Source organism: Girardinichthys multiradiatus, chromosome 18 (assembly GCF_021462225.1).
Source record: "Girardinichthys multiradiatus isolate DD_20200921_A chromosome 18, DD_fGirMul_XY1, whole genome shotgun sequence".
NCBI lineage: Eukaryota > Metazoa > Chordata > Actinopteri > Cyprinodontiformes > Goodeidae > Girardinichthys > Girardinichthys multiradiatus.
The window spans coordinates 28,566,821-28,591,257 of NC_061810.1; the positions used below are offsets into that span (position 1 = coordinate 28,566,821).

Below are 24,437 nucleotides of genomic sequence, written 5' to 3' on the forward strand. Positions count from 1 at the left end.
TCTTCCAGCTCTCTTTTACTCCTTTGGCTGTCTAACAATTTCCCTTCTTCTGCTTTACCTCTTCCGCGTCCTCTCCCTCTACTTACTGGCGTCCATTCATCAAAGTCCATATTGTCCTTCTGTGTATCCATTCTGAACCATTCACATACCAGCTGCAAGGAGCTTCCTCCTGCCGCCTGTGCTATCGTGATGCTTTCAAGGAACCAATTAGGATCGGGACAATTTTGGTGGAGGGTTTTCCTTTTTTTATTTAATAATTTGAATTACGATGGCTTATTATAAATGCATTGAAATATAAAACATATGTACAGTGTCGTTTAAAAATAAAACGTATAACCACTTTTGTATCTGTAGAAGCCATTTCACACCGCTAATGACAGTATTCATACATACTGTTCGGTAGTCATTTTTTTCACAAAAATGTACAGCGACAATAAAACACAGCTTGGTAATGTAGTAAGGATTTCCAATGTCAGACATTACAAAACACAAAGATTTTAACCAGCGTATTGAAGAAAAACATATTAATGAAATGGTGTTGATGACATCACAAGAGGAACAACATTGAGCTGAACACCTGTTAGTCGTAAACATTACGGTAGACAAGCGGCTTTTAACAGGGTTCAACTTAGACGCTGTCGCATTAGAGCTGCAAGGGGTTGTGTCTTACGTATCTGACCCCCGAGTCATGATGGAACCCTGTAAAAAATGAAACTGAAGTAAATTATAACTATAACAATAACTTTACAATTCGCCACGTCTAAAATGAGTAAATACTGTGCTCTGCTCATATAACCTTAAATAGTACATGATTTACCATTAAAGTGGCAATGCATGCAGTCTCAACTTATTCTACTTTAGCTTAACACAACTCCTTTCTTCTCGACCGCTGACCCTCTGTTGTTGACTGGAACGATAACGGTGATAGTATAAACTGTACTGCAGGAGCATCCATGGTAATTATAAGTCTTTCTGTCTATGCATGCTTTTGTAATTTCATTAAAATAGACTTTATTTAATTGTATGATTAACAAATCTCGATTTATAATACCATTAGTTGACTTTATCGAAGTACTTCTATTTATATTGGATTGTTATAGATGTATGATTCTGTGACCTTTTCTAATCATCTCTTTGCTGCCCTAATTAAATATATCTGCCCTTGTTGCTTATCTGCCGCACCGCCCACTGCTACAGCTTACACACCATAACTGTTGACATCACATAAGACGCAACACATAGTCAAGGATTAACTGATACAAGAGGATGACACCCTTTAGGAGGGTTAAGAACAGGCAGAGATAAAAGCAGGACTGACGCTACATTCTTTGCTCCTCTCGGTTCATCCCTAAGATGGTGAATGTCACTCTGTATCTGTTCAATTGTATACTCTGTACACCGATCATTTTGGCATTAAATCTTGATTTTATACTTAGCCATTTCTCATTATTTCACAAGGTAAATATTTTGCTGGTTTTACTGGTTGGGTCTCGGGAACTGGAGAGAAACGGACCCGGTGGTGCACCGGGAGGAAAGAGAGTAAAAACTCCCATTTTACTACAGGATTATTATATATGAAAATGATAAATATTTAAAATATCTAAATACGTGCAAATAAATGTTTATTCGCAGTAAAATAAATCAATGAATGTTTGTTTTTCGGGACTGAAGCAGAAGGTTATGGGACCTTTATTTTGAAACACAGCAAACCGGATATTCCGTAATAACTTTGTTGTCGCGGTATCAAGATGGCGTCTCAGCAGCAGCAGGCTGTTGGATCAATGTCTCAAGCCGGTTTACAACAAACTGCATCAATGCAGCAGCAGCAACAGCAGCAGCAGCTCAGTCAACAGCAAGATTTTGATCCAGTTCATAGATTTAAGATGCTTATTCCGCAGCTGAAGGAGAGTTTACAGGTAATTACCCCGCTAAAAGCTAGCTAAACACTGGAACATGGATACTGTTGGCGCATCAACAAGATAACCTGCCCGCTTTATTAATTTTTAAATATTATATTTTAAAATAGAATCTAATGAAGATTGCAGCATTGAATTTGGCTCACAATACGTCGATCGACAACGGCATGTAAGTACAGTGTCTGTACCTCCTTAGGCACCCCAACAAGTTAGCTCTTTCATTCTGAAACGTGTTTCTTATTTCTGTTTGTTCAGTAAAAGCAGCGACACCTCGGTTCAGCGTTTTGATAAAAGCCTAGAGGAGTTTTACGCCCTTTGTGACCAAGTGGAACTGTGTTTGGTAAGTAATTGATGCTATACGCTGCACGACACATTTACTTATACATTTCTATAATCATAAGTTACTATTATATTTCCTGCAAATTACAAAACGTTAACGTTCTTTGAATTATTTGTATTGTTATTCAAACCACTTGCTCTTTTTCACATTTATAAACGCAGAAAAACGTATGTATATAAAGCTACAAGTGACATTAAATTCTTATCAAATGTCAGTAACAACCAACCCAGTTTCCGACATGCAACGAAATCAAATCTTAGATTTGAATAAATTTATGTGTAATAAATGGAAGGACCCAAGGAAAAATGGATTGAACATGCTGACTGAAATGTATTTAAAGTGTATTGTAAAGTGTATTTAGATCTTAATATTTAAAGAATTGGGCAGTAATTGACATGATATTAGAATTAAAGATGTGATAAAAGACAATTGTTACACAAAATAAGCATATTTCGATGTTAAATTCGATGTCGCCTGGAAATGACGTCTAAGTCTCCGGTCATTCATTGTGTGAGCGTCAATGATAAACGGTTCAGGTAGAAGCCAAAAAATTGCGTTAATATGGTGAAACGGTGCATTGCTGGTGGTGGCAGCAATACTATGACAGCAGGCGTTAGTCTGCACCACTTTCCTGAAGGAAAAAGGATCAGAGCTGCCTGGATCAGAGCTGGAAAACTGACGAGGGAGAGACGGGCAGGTCCCAACAAGCACAGCCAGTTGTGATCTGAGGACTTTTCAGCAAATTGGTTTAAACAAGAAACCTCTGAATTCACAAGAAATGATGTCAGAGGTCAGGATATCTGACAGATGAAGAAGAATGTTGAAGCAGAGTCTATAGCCACACCGCCCAGAGCATCTGATGTGAAAAGATCACCAAAGAAAAGGTTGTTGTTGCTGTTGCTAAACAGATCAAGGCTCAGCAGGAAAGAACACTTTCTTGTCACTAAAGTACATTTTAAATATCGGTAGTTATTGTTAAGAACAAAAAATCTGAAATTATTATTATTTTTGTTATTAAAATAAGATAAATTACAGGCACATATGATATATTTAACCAAATGTTTCTCTAAAGATTCTAATATAAAGTAAAAAAAATTACAGTAGCAAAATGCGGTAGCAAGTCCAAAACATTTTTCTGCGGAAGTTAAACCTGTGAAACTGCTTCATTTTTTGTTTTACGCATCCAGATATTTTCATTTGTTTTGTTCTACAATGGAGGAGTTCACTGAGTGCAGCGAAGCTATATTTGCTGCCTAGTTTGATGCATTTAATGATTAATTCCTCGGTTTATAAAATCTTAGTTAACCCAGTAACTGATCGAATTGATCTAATGTAAACAACTGCAAATATGTACACGTGTACGCATAAATATCTGTGTGTATTTATTAATATAGCGAGATCTAGTCTGTCTTTTGTGAAAGACTTTGAAAATCTGGATGTTGAGCTTGTTCTGTTTCCTGGTGGTGTGGAATGATTCATGCATATTGACTCTGGTGGAATTAGATGGCCGTCCGCACGCTGCAGCACTTATGCTCTGCCATCTGATGAAAGCTCACTTTCTTCTCCTGACTCTGCTGCGTCTCTCTCTGATAGTGACAGAAATATATCTAAAGAAATATCAGATTCTTTGCTGCTAACTATGTTGCTGGCCATTGTAGCAGAAGTCGGTTTGCCTGCAGGGTTTCCCCTTTGACGTCGCATTAAAATCGCAAAGGAGTAATCAGGAAATGCCTTTTTTTTATTTTGTGAAATTTATGACCATATATCTCAACAGCTGTTCATTTCAGTGGCATGAATTTACCTTTTAAAATACTTAACCAATGTTTCCTTTTCTTAAATGTAATTGGATTTATCATGAAAATTTGATGTCACAGGCACTTTAATACTTTATTCAAAAGCTTTTATTGGTGACAACAGCTTCTGGTCTCCTCCAATATGGAAAACCAGTCTCGTGCATTGCTCAGGTGTGATTTTTGACCCATTTGTCCACACAAACAGTCTTAATATCCTGAAGGTTCTGTGGGGGCTTTCAATTAACTCTGAGCTCTAGGTCTTTCAATTGTTTTTCTATAGGATTCAGGTCAGGTGACTGGCTGGGCCATTGTAGCAGCTTTATTATTTATTATGTCTTTAAGAAAGACAGAAGTCTTTCTTTATTTTCTGCCTGAGCTGCGCCTTTGAAATCATTGTCTTGCCTAAACGTCCACCCTTGCCTTATCTTCGTCATTCTGGTAGATGGCAGCAGATATTTATCATCATTTGTCCATTCTTCCTACTTTCCTGCAATTACTATATGAAGTCAACCAGCACCAAATGCTGAGAAACAGCCCCACACCATGATTTTCCCAATTCCAAAGTTCACTTTTGGTATGATATTTTTATGGCAATATAAACTGTCTTTTGACCTTCAAACATGGTCAGAATCAGAATCAGAAAAGCTTTATTGCCAAGTAAGTTTTTGGACATACAAGGGATTTGTTTTGGCGTAGTTGGTGCAATACAGTACAAATTAAACAGTATAAACATATCTATAGTATAATATAAATATATGTGCTCAGTTTTAAGTGAGTGAGAGTAAACGTAGAGCAGTATAAGATGCAAGAGCAATACAACAGTGCAGGTGATCATTGTGCAAGTAAAGCAGGAGTCCATGCTGAGCGTTAATGTAACACATAGAGTTACAGGTTACAAGTGTCCTGTCAGCAAAAACAGGGGGGGGTGTGGGTGAAAGGGAGAGTGTCAGTGTGGTTTCCGGGTTTTGTTAACCAGGCTGGTGGCAGATGGGCAAAAACTGTTCTTGTGGCGTGAGGTTTTGGTCCGTTTGGACCGCAGCCTCCTGCCAGAGGGGAGAGTCTCAAAGAGTCTGTGACCGGGGTGGGAGGGATCAGCCAGAATCTTCCCTGCCCGCTTCAGGGTCCTGGAGGTGTACAGTTCCTGGAGCGACAGTAGACTGCAGCCAATCACCTTCTCAGCAGACCGAATGACACGCTGCAGCCTGCCCTTATCCTTGGCTGTAGCAGCGGCGTACCAGATGGTGATGGAGGAGGTGAGGATGGACTCAATGATGGCTGTGTAGAAGTGCACCATCATAGTCTTTGGCAGGTTGAATTTCTTCAGCTGCCGCAGGAAGAACATCCTCTGCTGGGCTTTCTTGATGAGGGAGCTGATGTTTGGCTCCCACTTGAGATCCTGGGAGATGATGGTTCCCAGGAAGCGGAAAGATTCCACAGTGTCAATTGTGGAGTCACAGAGGGTGATGGGGGCAGGTGGGGCTGGGTTCTGCCTGAAGTCCACAACCATCTCCACTGTCTTTAGAGCGTTGAGCTCAAGGTTGTTCTGGCTGCACCAGTCCAACAGATGGTCCACCTCCCATCTGTACACGGACTCGTCACCATCAGAGATGAGTCCGATCAGGGTGGTGTCGTCCGCAAACTTCAGAAGCTTGACAGACTGGTGACTGGAGGTGCAGCTGTTGGTGTACAGGGAGAAGATCAGAGGACAGAGAACACAGCCTTGGGGGGAACCGGTGCTGATGGTCAGCTGATGGTGTGTATTATGTCATTCAAAGAGTTCCGTTTTGGTCTCATCGGACCAGACTATTTTTCCCCCAGAATTTGTCTGGCGTATTTACATATTACTTGAGCACACATCAACATTTTGCTTTCATCAACAAAGCAGTCTTGTGTGGCGAGGGTGCATACACGCCATTGCAGTTGAGCAGGCCGTGTATTGTTTTCTTTCCTTGGTCTGAATTCTTGCAGGCAGTGCCTGGTACCGGCTGCTTTATGGTGTAACGATGTTTCCACTTGTAGGTTATAACCCCATTGGTACTCACTGGTGCTTTCAGTAGTTTAGACATCGTCATCAGTTGGAATCAGTAGTTGCAACAGCAAGGTTGCAAAGGTGTTTACAGAACTCATGGTTTTCCCATCATAAGCTGTTTTTTTATGTGACACCTTGGTAATCAGACTACCTTTTTATAGGCCATCAATTGGGACAGAAAGAGCTGATGTTAATTTGCACTAAGTGGCAGGATTGCATTCTAATTACTGACAGATGGTAGCCAGTGAGATGACCTTCCACGTACTTTTTTACCTCCTTGACTTTATGTGTTCAATACATTTTCCTAGTTCCATTACTATATTTAAAATTGGTTATGTTATTAAAGCTTATTTACCCATTGTTTTGAAACAGTCATAGGCCTTAATAATCAGCTGACATTAATTCTGTACCAGACATATTGTGATTGGTCACTTTCCTTTTCCAAGAGTTGTAACATTAACATCTACCTCACAAACTTACCTTTTCCTATTTTCTGTGCAGCGTTTGGCGTACGAGTGCCTCTCTCAGAGCATCGACAGTGCTAAACATTCCCCCAATCTGGTCCCTACAGCCACCAAGCCGGATACCGTGCAGACAGAGTCCATGTCTTACTCCCAGTACCTCAGCATGATCAAGTCTCAGATCTCCTGCGCCAAAGACATCCATAATGCTTTACTGGAGTGCTCCAAGAAGATTGCAGGAAAAGGACAACCTCAGGGCATCTTGTAGACTCGGACTGAATATTCCCATTCTTTCTTTCTTTTTTTTATTGTATGTCATGGCAAGAAGATGCTAAGCCACATTTTTTTAACTTTTTTTTTGGGTTTGTAAATGCTGTGTAAATATTCCTGACAGTTATGCTTTGTGGTGACCAGCAGGAGGCGACAAAGCTGCAAGAACTATTTTGTATTATGTTGGTATGGACTATAAAAGCCTTTTTTCTTATGTCTTCTTTTAAAAACAATTTTTGAAAATAAAAAGAACAAATATTCATGTTTTACTCAGCAAGTTTATGGGTTGAACAAAAACTCTTTATGATGCAGGTTAGAGGCTCAGAAGTGTCTTTCTATATGCTGAAGGTTTTATGGTCTGACAATACAAGCATGTGCAAGTGGCGTATGGTTGGCCTGCAGCTGTGCAACACCTCAGGCACATCTGAGCTACTAACAAACGCCACCATCCAAAAATACTTCTCTGGGTCACCAGCAGGTATAAAAGGTCCATCAGCATAAATCTGATGTACAGCTTCATTGTAATCGAACTGTTGCACTGATATCAAACGAGGTGGAACGGCAATGAGAAAGAGGAAAAGATGGCATCATATTAAATTCATAATTTTATTTTCAGGCATCCTGAACTGACACAGACCTCACTTTTTGCACAAAACGTACAAGAATGTTTTATTTATTGAGAGTAACCTGTGTTGTCTAGACTTTTCAGCACAGCGCAGAGCTCAACAAATGGAAACAATATAAAACGAAAAGGGTACGTGGGTTTCTTTGTACAAAGATTACATCATTTAAAACACATGTAGACACTAAACACAAACAAGACTAGATATATTCTAAGCGCATTGCTATATTTAACATTAGTAACTTGGTGTTTAACAACAGAGAAAATTTGATCTTTTTATAAATGTGAACATAATGTATAAAAATTAGATTTTTCAGATTTTCTGGAAAGTATCCCCACAGCATGATGCGTTCACCACCATGTTTCATGGTGGGAATGATGTGTACATGGTGATGTGCAGTGTTGGATTTCCACCATGCATAGCATGTTGCATATAGCCCAGAAAGCTCAATTGTAGTCTCATCTGACCAGAGCACCTTCTTCTTCCACAGGTCTCCTGTGTCCCTTGTTTGCTTGTGGCAAGCTGTAAAATGGGACCTCTTATGTGCTTCTTGGCTGCTTCTCTGAGTAATTCTCTCCTTGCCTGACCTGCAAGTTTACCTATATGGCCATGCTCTTTCCATTTTCAGATGCTGGATTAAAGAGTGCCATGTGAGATGTTCAAAGCTTGGGATATTGTTCATGACCTAGCATTGCTTTAAACCTCTCCACAACTTTCTCCCTGACCTGTCTGCTGTGTTCCTTGGTCTTCATGATCCTGTCTATATAATGTTCTCCAGCAAAGCTCTGAGGCCTTCACAGAACAGCTGAATTCATACAGAGATTAAATTACACACAGGTGGAGTTTACCAAGTAGGTAATTTTTAAAAAGCAATTGGTTGCACAGGATTTTACTTTGTAAGCATGGCACACTTATGCAGTACATTGTGCTGGTCTATCACATTAAATCCCAAGATTTTGGTTTCATTGATAGACGTTTGTGGTTGTAATGTGACAAAATCTTGAGTGGTTCAAAGGGAAGAAATACTATAGCAAGGTGTTGTGAATGAAATGTTAGTAAAAAAACTAAGTAATGCCTCTAGGGTAGACATCCACTGTTTTGCTATCTATTAATTGTCTGATTATTTATTTTGCTCTTGTACTTGGAACTAAACAGGAATTAAAATTATTTGGTGTTCCTATGCTCACGTGGAGCTGTAGATGGTTCTAAAAAGCCAGGTCCTCAGACTGCTGTGTTTTAAAGACCTGATTGGAAAGAAAGAAATACCTCTACAGAATGACAGCAAGCCTTTTAGATGCTTGATAATTATCCATCTGTTTAAACTAGATGTGTTGGCACAAGGAATCATCTAAAACATGTGGGGCAGTGTGTGCACACAGGAACAAGGATGTAAAATAACATTTTGTGTCTAAATATTAATAGATTCTTTCTCGGTTTCATGTGGTGTGTGTTTCTGGAGGGGACAGGGACCACTGTGAATGGAAAGATGTTTAAAATACTTTTAACTCCACATAAAGGCAGACGCACCAACATCTCTACTGCTTGGTATTGCCTGAGCCTTTTTCCCTGGACTTGCTCTTTCGTTGATTTCTGGAAAAAACAAAGACAAAAACAAAGGAAACTAAATAAGCATGAAGGAATTCACAAGCTGATTAATTTTAACTTAGGTATGCAGTGTATGAGGTATGGGCCATGTGTCTGCTTTCTGTGTATGCCACTTGATGTACATGCAGGCCTGTCATCAGCACTGTATGAGGCCTGAATACCGACCTATGGGGTTGTTCTGGACCAGGGAGGGCTGCACAGAGGTGAGGCTGCATTAGGTTAGACATGGGGGCTGATGATTGAAACTTGGACACCTCCTGCTGCCATTCATCATCAAAAGACTGTGCTTCAGCTGCAGGAGGAACATAAAGTTAGAACGACAGTGGTATCTACAGTGTGAAGATGTAAAGCGTCAACATACATTCATCCATATTCTGAAAGTCCTGGTTGAACTCTTTCTCTCCAGTTTTCTTGTTGCGTTTCTTCTCAACAACATGCCCTCTGTCCTTGATGTGATGTCCTATCTTCATCTTCTCCAACCCACTCTCAGAGTCTTTAATGGCTTGGCATGTCTCCTTAATCTGGGAAAGACAACAAATTTAAAGTCAACATGTTCATTTGTCTATTAAGAGTTTAGGGTACCTATTGGATGGTTTTGTATGATAACAAATAAATACAAGATTAACCAAGAAACTGACTGGTGTCTGGAATCAGACAATTTTTGGCTTAATTGGTCCTGAGCGGGGGCTGCACGGTGGCGGGGTTGGTAGCACTGTTGCCTTGCAGCAAGAAGCTCCAGGGTACAACTCCTGGGGGTCTTTCTGCATGGAGTTTGCATGTTCTGCCCGTGCATGCGTGGGTCCTCTCCGGGTACTCCAGCTTCCTCCCACAGTCCAGTGGTTTCTCTACATTACCCTCATGTGTGAATGAGTCTGCAGTTGTTTGTCCTGTTTGTGTCTGTGTTGGCCTGCAACACCCTGTCCAGGGTGTACCCCACCTCCTGTCCATACACTGCTGGAGATTGGCACCTTCCCCATGTCCCCGTTTTGATGAAGCGGGTATAGAAAATGACTGACTGGTCCTGAGCAGTTCCCAAAATATTGGATCTTTTTCCAAACAGTGCCAGGTCGTTATAACAACAGCACTCTTCTGTGTGGATGTTGTTACTGAAGGAGGACAATAAAAAAATACTACTGTCATTATCAGTGTTTACACTGAAGTCAGAAGAACCACAAAGTATCTAAGAACCTATCTAAAAGGTATTTTCACCTGCATCTCTGCAGTTCATTCACACTATAAAATGACAGAGAGCAAAACTTTCAGCAGATAACAGGAAGGCTTAACAGAGTACAGCAAAGTTCCCTTATTTAATTATTTGAAACCTCTGGTACTTACTGGATTTGAGAATATTGGCAGACGTTTGGACATTTCATGATCAAGGTAAGGATCTCAAATGATAATATAGGATGCTTAACACAGTATAAATATGTGATATACAAAAAAATCATGTAATATATCATTCATAATAATCATCATCATAGAAGAAATGTGAGTGGTGGAAGATAAATATCTCAATTTTCAGCAAGATAACAGACTGGACTGGAGATGCAACAGAGGAATCGTCTACAAGAAGGGACAGAGCAGACTACTTCTTGAGGAAGCTCCGGTTCTTTAGTGTTTGCAGCAAGATGCTGCATATCTTCAATAAGGCTGCTGTGGAGAGTGCAATCTCTACTGCAATCATCTGTTGGAGTAAATGATTGCAGAGCCAGTGACTTAAAAAAGCTCAACAAGGTGATAAAGAAGGCTGGTTCTGGGGACTGTTCTGGAGCCTCAGGAGATAATTGTGTATAGAAGGATTCTTCATCAAATGCAGAACATTATGGACAACCCTGAGCATTTTTAATTTCCATTTGGGATTAATAAAATACTTTTGTATTAAACTACATTGAATTGTCAACCATGTTCTCATTTGTCTTTGTTTTAAAAAAAGGGAAAAAGAAATCTCGTGCGGCACCTTGTTTCTCTGACGGCGTGACATTTCCTCTACTCCTAATAAATAATTAATGATAGCTCACGGCAAAAAGACAATAAATATTTTAAACACCATCATTTAGAGTTTTTAAACAGAAATTGGAATTGGACAAAAACTGTACTTGCTGGTCACAGCTTTTACATAAATCAGGGATAGGAAATCATCCACAAAATTAAGATCAGTGCATCTCTAGATAAATGTGTCGGTAATAACATCACAAATGTTTCTATTTAGAGCTGAAAGTTTCACTGCCCCTTCATGTTCTTGACAGACAGATTTATCTTTAGAAGCTGCAGACACTAAGGATTCATCAGCACATCACCACACTTGTACTTCAAAACTTACTCCTCCAGGGGCACAGCGGGTCAACGAAGTCGCCTGGAAGACCTTCGGAGGTTCATTGGCAGCTTTTGAATATGTCATCACCGACGAAGAGCTGAACGAGTGGGAGTTTGAATCTGCTGGCACATTCTCCTAAAGAACAAGCACACAAAATAATATAAGGCCACCATTACTTAATAATATATGCTATTTATACTTACTTAGAACCATCTAAGAATAAAAGAAAGCAAGTTTTATTCATTAACTTACAAAGTTTCTGTTCATTTCTTCCATCCTGTTTCTCACGTTGGTCATCATGTTGTCGAACATGCTGAAAGAGTTCTGCATCTCGTCCTACTCAGACATTAAACAGAAAACAATATGAAAACCACATGAGTTTTTAAGCTGTACTCGTGTCCTTGCTGGTCGCTCTGCATTAACAAGTCATAAACAGCTCCATATATGCAGGTTGCAGTGCTAACTGTTTCTTATGTGAGCCATTTTGCAAACTGTGACCAAGGTAATAATGTGTAAACAATTCACATAGCATGCCTCAAGGTGACAATCAATTTAAAAAAAACAAACAAAACAAGAATTGTTATTTTTTAAATTTAGGATTCTTCCTGCAGAGAACTGAAAGGAAGCCGGTGCTTAGATAAAAACCTGAGCAGGCTGTCAGTAATGATTAATGTTTGTTATCGACAGTTAAAGCTGAACGGACCAGCCTAATCCTCTAAATAATGATGCACTAATCCATCTGCCACTAACTGATAACGTCAGGGATATGTCCAAATGATGCAAGAATCTCTCAAATAATAATAAAATAACATGAAAGGGGTATAAATCGAGAATAAAAAAATCAGTCTTTTAGTAATAAATGGCATGTGGAACTTTATTTTTAAATCTTGCTCAATGATCAATGGAAAAATATTTATTGGTAATAGCTATCAAATTATTTTATTGGCTGAGCAGGTTTTCGCATGTTTTCTCTCGTGCTTTGTTGGTTGGGTTGGAAAGCCTCCTTGCCATCACCCTAATCTTTAGCCCCCTCCACAGATTCTTTTTCAGTCTTAAAACAGGACTCTGGTTGGGCCACTCCAAAACATTGGTACAATAAAACATGTTCAACCTAAATGTGCCAGGGCAATGAATAACTTTAGGCCTAATTATATATAATGCAAAGTTAAGGAGGCAACTCACTGGTTACTCCACATATTGATCGCTGAGTATTTAGCAGGATTAATTTACCTACGTGCAATTGAAATCATCGGAAGACAGTGTTGGTGCACTGACGATGTTTTCTAAATAATGAATATTATTTTTCCAGTTGTGCACAAGCAATATGGTGCGTTTTCATCCCTCGTTATTATCTTGTAGACTGAAAATTATTTTGGGCAAAGTCCTTGCTTTTGTAATCTTCACTGACTACCCAGAAGTTCAAAGTTGGGATGAACTTTCAATATTCACAGTCCTTAAGGGCTTTAGAAGATGCTCTTTTTGCTGAAATTACTTAGAAACTAGTTTTCAACATCACACGCATATTGTTAAGAAATGGTTCTAGATAGGATTCCAGTAAAATTCACTTGTTTGCAGGGTAATGATGAGAAAATATTGAGCATACGAATAAATTAAAGGCAGCAAATTGGGTGCAAATGAAGAAGAAATATTTTGACCAGCTGGATCGCTGTCCGGTGGACGAGTTAGAGCAGCGAGAGCATGCACCCGGTTAGGTTCTGATTCTCTGTACACACACAGACCCAACTCACCGTGCTGTCACTGCTGCCACAAGGCAACAATGACCGGCTCATATCCTGAGGATTAAAACATCTGTTTAGTATCCTAGCACAGAACTGAATGTCTGTATGACAAACGTACGAACAAAAGTGTACAGTCTTGCAAAAGTATTCGTAACTCTTGAACTTTTTCACATTCTGTCACATTACAACTGGAACTCTATGTGACAGACCAACGTAAAGCAGCAAATTATTGTAAAATGGAAGGAAATAATACATGTGTTTTAAATAAAACAAAAATCAAAAAACGTGGTGTGCATTTGTAATCAGCCTCCTGAGTCAACGCTTTCTAGAACCAATTTTTACTACAACTGCTGCAGGTCTTATGGGGAATGTCTATATCAGCGTTACACATGTAGACTAAAATCTTTGCCCAGTCTTCTTTGCAAAATAGCTCAAGTTTAGTCAGATTGAATAATCTGTCAACATCAATTTTCAAGTCTTGCAAAAAGTGCTTCAATCTTTTTAGGTCTGAACTTTGACTAAGCCATTCTAAGACATACCTAGGATTTGATCTAAGCCACTCCATTGCAGTGCTACCTGTACATTGAGGATTGTTGTCCTACTCGAAGGTGAACCTCCACCCCAGTCTCAACACTTTTGTTCCCTTCAGCTGTTTTTTTTCCCAGAATCCCCCTGTACTTACCTGCATCCATCTTTCTATCAACTCTGACCAGCCTTCCTATCCCTGCATATCTCCAGAGCACGATGCTGTCCCCAGAATGGTTCCTGTAATGTTGAATCCTGTAGACGCTGTGCAAATATTGTTACCAAGTAATGTATATTAAAATAATCCCCGAGTTTTCTTTAAGGGTCCAGGAACGATCAGCACAGAAAAAAACAAATCAGTGGACAGAAACTCACTAATGTAAGTATTTGTTAAAGGTTTTTTTTAAGGTTTGTGGTATTTAATGTGATGATAATCACACTTTGTAATGATAAAAAGTATGTAAAGATTCATTATAATCACCATCATCAATAGCAAAGCTAAGCTGTCAACAATAATTGTATCAGATCAGATTCAAATTAAAATATATTGATTTAAATGATGCTCTATGGAACCAACATTGCAGCAATCCCAACCACACTATAAGTTTTTGGGGTCCACAGACTTCCTCAACCTCAATTAGTAGTCTTAACACCAGAACCTTTTTTCCCCTGATAACAATTCCGATAGGTTACTGGGTTCTCTTTCACCACTCAAAACGCCCCTAACAATCCTACACAGCACTCCACTCTGACCTGAGCACTGATTTTTTTATGTAGATAGAAACACCTAGAAGTCAATATAAATGGAGTCTGTTCTCTGCCTGCTAAGACCACAGGTGTTTGTGACCCCGTGGTCTTGGCTAAACATCTCAACAGCCATCACTATGTGTGCGAGGGGATTTTCTGGGGTTGCGACGTGCAGGGTTATTGTGCGTAATCAGTGGGGTGTTGAGTGACTTGTGTTCCATGTATAATTAGGTCGCATCGCCAGAGATTAGAGTGGATTTAACACTGAAAGCGAGCCTCATTCTAGGAAGGCTGTAGTGGGCCGAGCGGTCCGGTCAGGACATGACTCCCATGGGGGATGGGCGGGTCGTAGAGTCCAAAGCTGCACTCTCAGCTCTTTTCAAAGGTCAAATTGATGTAAAAACGCTCCTGAACTGCCAATTTTATCCCACAGTGGCATCTATAAACTAATAAATGCCAGTTGCATAGCAGTAAGCATTATATTTAGAAGAAGTATGAGAAGAGGAGAGACGGTGCAAATAAAGGTAAACAGACAACCTCGTCTACACATTGCCAAAAACATTCAGGGCTTTCTGGACAACTGAAATTCAACAGTTGTTTTCTGTTTCTTTCACTCTGATTTTGAAGTCAGGCCACCGATCCAACAGAGGCAAATAAGAACAAAAGAAAAGATGGATATAGTTTTCAGCAATCCACCCAACTTCTTTTCCTTATTTATCTATGCAGTGTTAAAAACAAAAACAATTTGATTAAAAGGTTATAAAGGTGCTGTGAGAAGTATTTACCCTCTTGAAGATTCATTTTCTTTTGCCTTTTTTGCCCCACTTTCAATTTCAGATTATCAAACAAATTGTTATATCAGACAAAGATAACCTGAGAAAAAAGCAGTTTTTAAATCATGATTTCATTTATTTAGGGAAAAAACGCTATCCAAGCCAACACAGCCCTGATTTAAAAAGTAATTGCTCCCCTTGGTAAATCATGAATTAACTGTGATTAAGCACATTGTCTGGATTAATTTCAACCTTTATTTTGCCTTTTTGAGTCATTTAGAGGTAGAGTTGATGATGCCCTTTTGATTACTGTCCTGCCCCATAATTCAATTAATAATTCAAAAAAGTTTAATATTCCCAAAGGGAAATTAAATGTTAGTGCATCTCATGTCATATAAGTTAACTCAAGTATGCTTGAACGACAAACTGGTCAAATATTCTCCTTCTGAATCTTCTGGTAGAAAGCAGAATTTATTTATAACTACTTTTTTCCTACAAGGTCAGGCTGGTTTGAATAGCCATTCCCTTAATAAATAAAAACATTTTAAAACTTTTTATTTTCATTTACTTGGTTGATTTTTCTTTGATATTAAAACTTTATTTTTAATGATCTGAGACACTTAAGTGTAACAAAACAGGCAAAAACTGCAGAAATCTGTAAATCAAAAACGAATTTGATATCAGGCAAACTCAACCCTGATTACTCCTTTTAATGACTTGGCACACTACATAAATGTCAGGCAAAGACAGTGTTTTAAATAATCTAATACGGCATTAGTGTTGTTATTTCACATCACTTTTGTCAACAGCTGCCTTGATGAATGAAGGCTGTGAACGGTAATATGACCCAGGCAGCTGGTACTGGCAAAAGAGAGAAATGTGAGCACTCAGCAGCCAGGGAAGGTGGACGTTTCTTCCCACTGGGTTTCTCTTAATTACATATAGGCTCACAGAAGTAGTACAACCATCCAAACATGCATTAATATTGCAAGCTGGAACTGCGGGTTTCTGTGTTTACAGACATCTTTTAGAGCCATATGTGTGTGTTTTTCTAATGTATTTCTGTGTGCACATTTGTGCCTGTGATACAGCTTGGAAGTGAGCTGTCTGTCATCTAGCTGCTAATGCACCAGCGATGCCAAGTTCTGCGAAACAGATGGACGAAAAGAGCAGCAATGAGGGGCTAGAGAGCCTATGACATCTGAACACACAGCAGTCGGAGCAGCGCGGCTTCAGGGTTTTTCCACCACTGTTGGTCGTTGTCTGATCGTTCATCAGTTTTAACAAAGTACTCTATAAATGTATTTTTCTTTCTCATAAAACAAAGATTTCCCGTTTTTGTCAACAAAGTAGCTCTGCAAGGAGACTGAAATACGGCTTTCCTCACTTTTGAGTAAACATTAAATTGCCATTCAATGATCAGCAAAGAGAAACAGAAAACAACAGCACAGATTGTATTAAATAATTCCCTTAGCAGGCTTTTCTTCGAGTAAAACTAATTTCCCTGTGGCTATTTTGTGAAGTAGGCTCAACCCTCCTGCTACCAACGGCAGAAAACACACTGCTTGGGAGTGAGGTCACACTTCTGATGTAAGCCATTATCAAGGACAAATATAGCAGCTCTCATGGGAAACTTGGATTAAAGCAGGTGACTCCGACTAAGTTTGACTCAGTGGATCAAATATACACCACTTCTCTACATACACTATGTGTTCATATTATTATTACAAGCCAGAGAAATTAACACCACAATGGTACAGAGCAGGTTGAGTCATGAGTCCACCCCAAACATCTCACCTGACCCTGTCAGTGACTTGCAGAAGTATTCATACCCCCTACTTTTATGTTGTTTTCGGGAAGGAAAAGGATACATGGTTCTGAAATTGCTTTACAAATAAAAATCAGAGAAGTGTAACATGCATATGCGCTCTGTTCCTTTTACTCTTTAACCCCCAAATAAATTCCTGTTGTCTTCAAACATAATTAGTAAATAGAGTACACATGCATGTATTTTAAACTCAGTATGTTCTGTGAAGACCTCATAGGTCTGTTAAAACAGCATCATAAAAAGCAAGGAACACGGCAAGCAGGTCAGTTTACTCTACAGCAGGGTTGGGTTGTACACTGTAAGTTTTGCACTCCACTTATGTGTCTTTTGTCAAAGTGTAGCAAGAAGAAAGTAATTCTTAAAATAAAACTTTAAGGCGTCTACTTTAAAGTTTGGCAAAGGCTGCGTAGGGGACACAGCGCACACGTGGAAGAAGGTGCAATGGTTGGAAAAATGTAACTTTATTGCCTAGATGCAGAAACGCTATGCGTGGAAGAAAACACTGCACATAACCCACATTCCCCATTGTGAAGTATGGTGGTGGTTGTATCATGCTATGTGGGCATACCATTCCTCAATAAGAACAAGGAAGCTGGTCAGGGTTTACATTTGATTTTTTTAAAGAATTTTTTCGGCACCAGAGACCTTTATTTTGATAGTAGGCAGACAGGAAGGAGGAGCAAAGAGAGGGGGAGACATTTGGAAGGCCGTTTTGAAGTCTATAGCCTCTATATGTGGTCGCGCGCTAAACCACTACACCACCAGCGTCGCGCCTGGGTTTACATTTTCAATAAAGAAAAAAAAACATTGTATATCACGTTAACAATAATGTGTTTCTTTGTGTTAGCCAATCACAAGAAATCTCCAAAAAATCCACTGAGGTTTGCAACTATAGTGTGACAAAACATGAATCCTTAGCAAGGTCCTGAACTGCAGTGATTCTGCCACTGTGTTCACCTTCTATCCAAATCCAGCGGAGTCTTTTCAAGAAGAAATGTATAAAGAAATCTTTCCGCCGCAGCTCATCTCAGCAGAGTTGGGGAGAATTTGGAGGGGCTCTTTTACTGTGACTGTCCAAGAAGTCTGTGCATGTCTTTACAACAAAGCAGTGTGTTAGTGGAACAATGCGCTATAAATAGCCCTTCTAACCGTTAAGAGAGGCCAAAAGGCCCTTCTACAAAACCAGAGACTAACATGGCCACCTCTGCAAGTAGAATATCAGTTACAGAAGAAGAGGCCAACATCCCCGTCTAACCTTAGTAAACATTACAGGACAGCTGACATGTATAAATTAAGCAGGGACAGGCCTAAATGATATTCAGATAGAAGTGCACCTTGTAAATCTGAAGAGAGTAATTCTTTTTGTCTAAGATCTATGTTCTCACCCGGTGCTCGTTTCTTAGCGCGACGGACGATCTTGGATGTTCTGCCACGTCACGTCCACGGCCTCTCCCATCTGTGACGCTGGGCATTAAGGGTGCGCCAAATGGTTCGGAGAAGCTGCGCATCATCTGCCTCATATGCTCCCTATGAGCACGGAATGGATCCCTGGTGAGAGACAAAGGGAAAGAAAAGCACAGACTTTGAAACAAACAAAAAAGTTATTTCTTCAACAACCGAATAGTGTCGCCACACTTCCATAAAGGTCAGATTTGGAATGCTCAAAAATAACAGTTATGTCAATAGATTCCCCCACCAGAGCTATGGAAATCTGCAGCTCTTCTAAAGTAACCGCAGGGTGGGCTTCTCTTCTTGCCCTGTGCCTGTCAGTTTAGGTGAGGGCAGTTTTTGCCCTCTGTCCTGCTAATTAAAGTTAGTCTAAGGCCATAGAAGCTACATCATCTTCTGGAAAAAGAGCACTTCGCAGTTTTTATAAACACCTACATAGAAAATAGTTTCTACTTTTTGAAAAGTTTTATTTTATTAATGTGTTTAGGTGTTTAGAACAAACAAAATGATCAAACGTCTACGAGATAAGAATAAGTTAATTTTTGTAAAGTTATATATTTATGTAAAATGACAGAGACTAAAATGAGAGACTAAACTGACTGAAACAAACTGAGTCCCGCCATTCTCTATCAATTTTCAGATTACTGGACTGAACAGGGTTCTGTGAGATGTTCAGAGTTTCAAAAGTATTGTTTTATAATCCAACCCTGCTCTAAACGTCTCCATAGCCTTATCCCTGACCTGCCTGTGTGTTTCTTGGTCTTCATCATGTTGTTTGCTTATTATCATTTCTAATAAACCTCAGAGGCCTACATAGAACAGCTGGAAGGGAATCTTATTTAAGGTTAAGAGAGTCAAAGGGGCTGAATACATATGCGAGCCACACCTTTTTACATTTTTATAAAAAAAAAATATAACTTTCCTTCTACTACACAATTATGTGCTACTTTATGTTAGGCTACAACACGAAAAGCCAATAAAATACATTAAAGTTTGTGGTTGTAATTTGCAAACGTTTTGGGGGTGTGAACACTTTTGTAAGGCTCTGCACTTTTACAAAACGACTCATATTTCCACTGTTACCTCACTGGGGATACATTCTTTAATGAACACAACACACTGAAATAAGAAGCACCCCTAAAATAAATTTCGCCAGCCTTAACACTTGACTCAGAAGTCGGGTCAAGTGTGGCCGCACTAATGCCCTGCAGGCCTCCACTCGTGGATCATGTCAAAGTCAGCCCGGCCTGATGACAGCGTGGACAGAAAGTTTCTCTACATTTTCCTGAAACTTATTTTATTTCTTCCTACTATTAAAATGACTCACTTTATGTAAGTTTGATTTGCACATTTGAACTTTGCAGCACACCGTTACCAGGAGTTTTTCGTTTTTTATTTGCACACGTTTTATCTTAACTGCAGCTGTTGCTAGGTAACTGTTACATTAAAACATGCAGCAGTGTAACAAGCTAATGGCAATATTCAAAAATATGTTTGCGCATATAGTTCCTGTAAATAACTTTTCTGATATTTATTTTTAGAAATTTGTTTCCTCGCTATTAAAGAACCTGCATATGTTTATATTCATAACAACGTCGGGAAATTGTGAATATGTTCACTTAAACTGAAAATAGAAAATTCTAAGTTATACTTACTGCCCCGCTTAACTACTTACGAAAAGAACGGATCCTCGTCGAAGTCCCTCAACATGCTGTTGAACATTTCCACTGTTTCCCGAAGGTGTAGGAAAACAAAATAAATAAAGTGTGTTTTCTCTTTTAAAAAGAGCCCACCTCCGAGACTCGCCTCCCCGCTTTGAGACTCTTGATAGAGTGAACCAGTCACTCTGACACCAACCACGTTACGCAAATCCTACGCTCCTATTGGCTGTTGATTAAAAACAGGCTCCATCCTCGCGCCTTCTGTTAGGGGCGGCTACTATGGCAACGGCACTCGAGAAATTTCTTACATAAAACTCATATGGCTTATCTTTCCAGTGCATATTACTAGAAATATCCTTGTGCTTATCTGCATTTCGCACGCAGCGTTCATGTAACCCGAGTAGTACTGAAGTATACGTTATCAAAAGTGCAAAAAATTTAACTGTTATTGGGTTGATCTGTATTTTTTTTAATTCGGTTTCTAAAATAATCCGCACAAACATTTAGAACATCTATTTTTACAAATGCAAGTGGGTATTCCTAGAACCAAGTTTAATTGTATATAATTATTGCTTTTAAATTATATTCTTAATTATATCAATTTGACACCAACTGTCTGGAGACTATACAGGTGTTGGACAATGAAACTGAAACACCATCAATTAGCAGGGTAAGAGCACAGTTTTGCTCAAAATATTGAAATGCACACAACATTATGGGTGACATACCAGAGTTCAAAAGAGGACAAATTGTTGGTGCATGTCTTGCCGGCGCATCTGTGACCAAGACAGCAAATCTTTGTGATGCATCAAGAGCCACGGTATCCAGGGTAATGTCAGCATACCACCAAGAAGGACGGACCACATCCAACAGGATTAACTGTGGACGCAAGAGGAAGCTGTCTGAAAGGGATGTTCGGGTGCTAACCCGGATTGTATCCAAAAAACACAAAACCACGGCTGCCCAAATCACGGCAGAATTAAATGTGCACCTCAACTCTCCTGTTTCCACCAGAACTGTCCGTCGGGAGCTCCACAGGGTCAATATACACGGCCGGGCTGCTATAGCCAAACCTTTGGTCACTCATGCCAATGCCAAACGTCAGTTTCAATGGTGCAAGGAGCGCAAATCTTGGGCTGTGGACAATGTGAAACATGTATTGTTCTCTGATGAGTCCACCTTTACTGTTTCCCCACATCCGGGAGAGTTACGGTGTGGGGAAGCCCCAAAGAAGCGTATCACCCAGACTGTTGCATGCCCAGAGTGAAGCATGGAGGTGGATCAGTGATGGTTTGGGCTGCCATATCATGGCATTCCCTTGGCCCAATACTTGTGCTAGATGGGCGCGTCACTGCCAAGGACTACCGAACCATTCTTGAGGACCATGTGCATCCAATGGTTCAAACATTGTATCCTGAAGGCGGTGCCGTGTATCTGGATGACAATGCACCAATACACACAGCAAGACTGGTGAAAGATTGGTTTGATGAACATGAAAGTAAAGTTGAACATCTCCCATGGCCTGCACAGTCACCAGATCTAAATATTATTGAGCCACTTTTGGGGTGTTTTGGAGGAGCGAGTCAGGAAACGTTTTCCTCCACCAGTATCACGTAGTGACCTGGTCACTATCCTGCAAGAAGAATGGCTTAAAATCTCTCTGACCACTGTGCAGGACTTGTATATGTCATTCCCAAGACGAATTGACGCTGTATTGGCCGCAAAAGGAGGCCCTACACCATACTAATAAATTATTGTGGTCTAAAACCAGGTGTTTCAGTTTCATTGTCCAACCCCTGTAATAGTGACACCATGTCCAAGACTCAGTATAGGTTTCTGCAAACTCACCTCCATGAATCTAAGTCAACTAACAACACAACACTGGGGAAACATAAACATAAATCTCCTAGTAGTTTGCACAAAGTTCAAGGCAGGTGAGAGGTCAGAACTTCATTCTCAGTGTCTGTCAGTGTGCAGTAGGCCCTATTACACTTATGGTCAGAAGTTTACATCCACTCATTTCAGACATGAAATGAGTGAACTTTATTGATGCATTTGAACCATTTTTTTCTAATGGCTAAAACAGCATATAAGTTTAGTGATAAAAAAATATTTTGGATTTTGAATATACACCCCCCTAATATTATTTAAATGTGCCTTAGTAAGTTTTGACCCAACCACACAATTGTTTGTATAGAAATTTGACCATTTAAATTGACTGGTTACGACACAGACCAGCTTTTTAAACATAATCCAGAAATGTTTAACACCGTTGATGTCAGAAAGACCATAACAGAAGCATGTTAGCATGCTTTATCCATTAAGAAACCAGTTTTGATGTAAGACTAGGATCATTATCAAGGTTCGAACCCCTTATTGTGCCCAGGTTTCAACTGTCTGAACCACACTGTCATCCCCAGACAAAAGGAAACTGGTTAGGATCTTCAAGCTGCTAGAATACCAGTATCACTTAACACAGTGAAGCAAGCTTTACATTCACATGGATTGGTGGTTGCCAACGACGAAACAGGCACTTGCTCTAGAAAAGCTGACACCTTCAAGACTGACTAAAATTTGTAGCTGCCCATTCGGAGAAGCCAAATGCCCTCCCGAGAAAAGTTTTATGGACAATGGAAGAATAGACGGAGCTGCGTTTGAGGAGCTGCGAGGTGTTAAGGTCAGGATGTCAAACCTAAGAGTGCTAGAAGGTGTTAGGCATGGTGGTGTTAGCATCATGCTTAAGGGTCTCTTTCACTGGCAGCAGCACTGGTGGGTAAAGTGATAAATAAGCAGGACTAACTAGAAATTCTTTGATTTGTATCTCAACAGAACAATGATCCTAAACACATACAAACTGGTTATGGAATGGATAAAGCAAACAAACATTAAGCTTCTTTGACCTTGTGGAAGATTTACTATGATTAAATATTGGGTCCATATCAGGAAACCAGCCAATGTATGGAACTCTACCATTTCTGATCCAAATTATACCAGAATTAGAGAAAATCCAGAATAAATTCAAACATGTGAACGCTTATAAAAACCATTGAAGTTGTTGAATTAACACCCTGAACAACAGCTCGAACAAATCAGTAAACCCATAAACAATTTTTGTATTACAGATGATGAGCACATATAAACATCTGCCTTGAGCTGTATATATCCATTTTTACTGAAGAAACTTAAGAGCCATCGTTTTTCTTTTGAAGAAAGGCAGTCTTTAAGTCACTTTTATTACGAATTAACCAGATCAGTCAGTTAACTTTTTATTGAAAAGACTACAACATAATTTGTCAAAGTTTACATTTATGCTAAAAATAACTTCTAAGAATAACAAATTACCTAAATCAAAATCATCAGCATCAGATCTTCCTTTCATTATTGTATACAATAAAAAACTAAGCAGAAAAGCACCAAAAACAACTGCTCACTGGTTTGAATAACAAGCTTCACAAAAGTCGAAATAAGCAATGCAGTGATGTTGCATAACAAGACACAGTGAGTCTGAAAGCAAAGATCTGGATGAAAATTATGCTGGGAACAAAAAAAAAAAACTTCTTGGATGCTGTTGCTCTTCAGGTTACAGGACTTCCCATCAGTCGTTCTTGTCGCAGTGAGATCAGTCTGTTTAGCCAGAGCTCTTCTGCCGTCTCTTTATCCACGAACAACTGCGGGACAGTAGAGCGAGAGAGGAGGAGATGTTAGGAAGCTGTAAGAAAGTAGAAAGCCTAACAGTTCTGCTGTTTAGCTTCACCAAACATAACCTCTCACTCTTGGACAAGCATCAATACAGATATAGGAAAATACATGTCATGCAAAAGGAAAGCAACACTGGACAAAACAAACAGAAAGGGCAAAAAGAAAAGCAAAGGGAAATATTTTACATATAAAAGAGAAAATGTGAAATTATAACAATAAAATAAACACCTTATTAAAACATGACAAAAAGAGAAAAATGCATACAAGAAAGGAGCAAATCCAAAAACAGCTAAATACATAAATTTAAAATTTTACATAATGCCAAAGGTTACATATGGGTGGTATTGGCCTAAACCTCTACTGGAGTATTTTCTTTTATTTTATTGTCATGACCACATCCAGTGATAAAAGAAATATCACAATACCGCAGAGATTTGTTTTTCCTATGAAAAACTGCTTGCAGTCTAGATGAACCATATAATCACACATATTGCTCTAAAAATAAAGATTCAAGCAGACAAAAAAAGGTTTCCATCAATCAAGGTAATCTAATCTTGAGAATCTCTTTATTTCCTAACAGGTTTTATAATATAAAAACTTATCTTTCATCCCTATTGCTCACTTCTTACTCCCAAACTGCAAGATATATCCTATAGGGTCTGTGA

At 39.3% G+C, this 24,437-nt stretch overlaps 3 protein-coding genes across 6 annotated transcripts in view; 1 reads left to right on the forward strand and 2 right to left on the reverse strand.

Moving 5' to 3' along the window:
- Positions 1–1,733: 1,733 nt before the first annotated feature.
- med29 (mediator complex subunit 29) lies at positions 1,734–7,071 on the forward strand. The gene is made up of 4 exons (XM_047391832.1): positions 1,734–1,916; positions 2,027–2,085; positions 2,172–2,256; positions 6,580–7,071. The coding sequence occupies exons 1-4, from the start codon at positions 1,749–1,751 to the stop codon at positions 6,805–6,807; spliced, it is 540 nt and encodes a 179-aa protein (XP_047247788.1). The 5' UTR covers positions 1,734–1,748; the 3' UTR covers positions 6,808–7,071.
- A 325-nt stretch (positions 7,072–7,396) lies between these two features.
- Positions 7,397–20,275, reverse strand: mlf1 (myeloid leukemia factor 1). Of its 2 annotated transcripts, XM_047391830.1 has the most exons (7): positions 20,088–20,275; positions 18,349–18,511; positions 11,604–11,687; positions 11,358–11,486; positions 9,399–9,558; positions 9,203–9,329; positions 7,397–9,022 (listed from the first exon to the last, which is right to left on the reverse strand). In XM_047391830.1, exons 1-7 carry the CDS (start codon positions 20,132–20,134, stop codon positions 8,968–8,970), a joined length of 765 nt encoding a protein of 254 aa, XP_047247786.1. In that variant the 5' UTR covers positions 20,135–20,275; the 3' UTR covers positions 7,397–8,967. The 2 variants fall into 2 exon arrangements, with proteins under 2 accessions (XP_047247786.1, XP_047247787.1); XM_047391831.1 differs by lacking the exons at positions 18,349–18,511; positions 20,088–20,275 and adding an exon at positions 13,100–13,156.
- Positions 20,276–23,326: 3,051 nt separating this feature from the next.
- rsrc1 (arginine/serine-rich coiled-coil 1) overlaps positions 23,327–24,437 on the reverse strand; it is a 202,031-nt gene continuing 200,920 nt past the window's right edge. For all 3 annotated transcript variants that reach the window (XM_047391940.1, XM_047391938.1, XM_047391939.1), the window contains exon 10: positions 23,327–23,741. In XM_047391940.1, the coding sequence (XP_047247896.1) occupies positions 23,649–23,741 (93 nt within the window). In that variant the 3' untranslated portion in view covers positions 23,327–23,648. The remainder of the gene's footprint in view (positions 23,742–24,437) is intronic.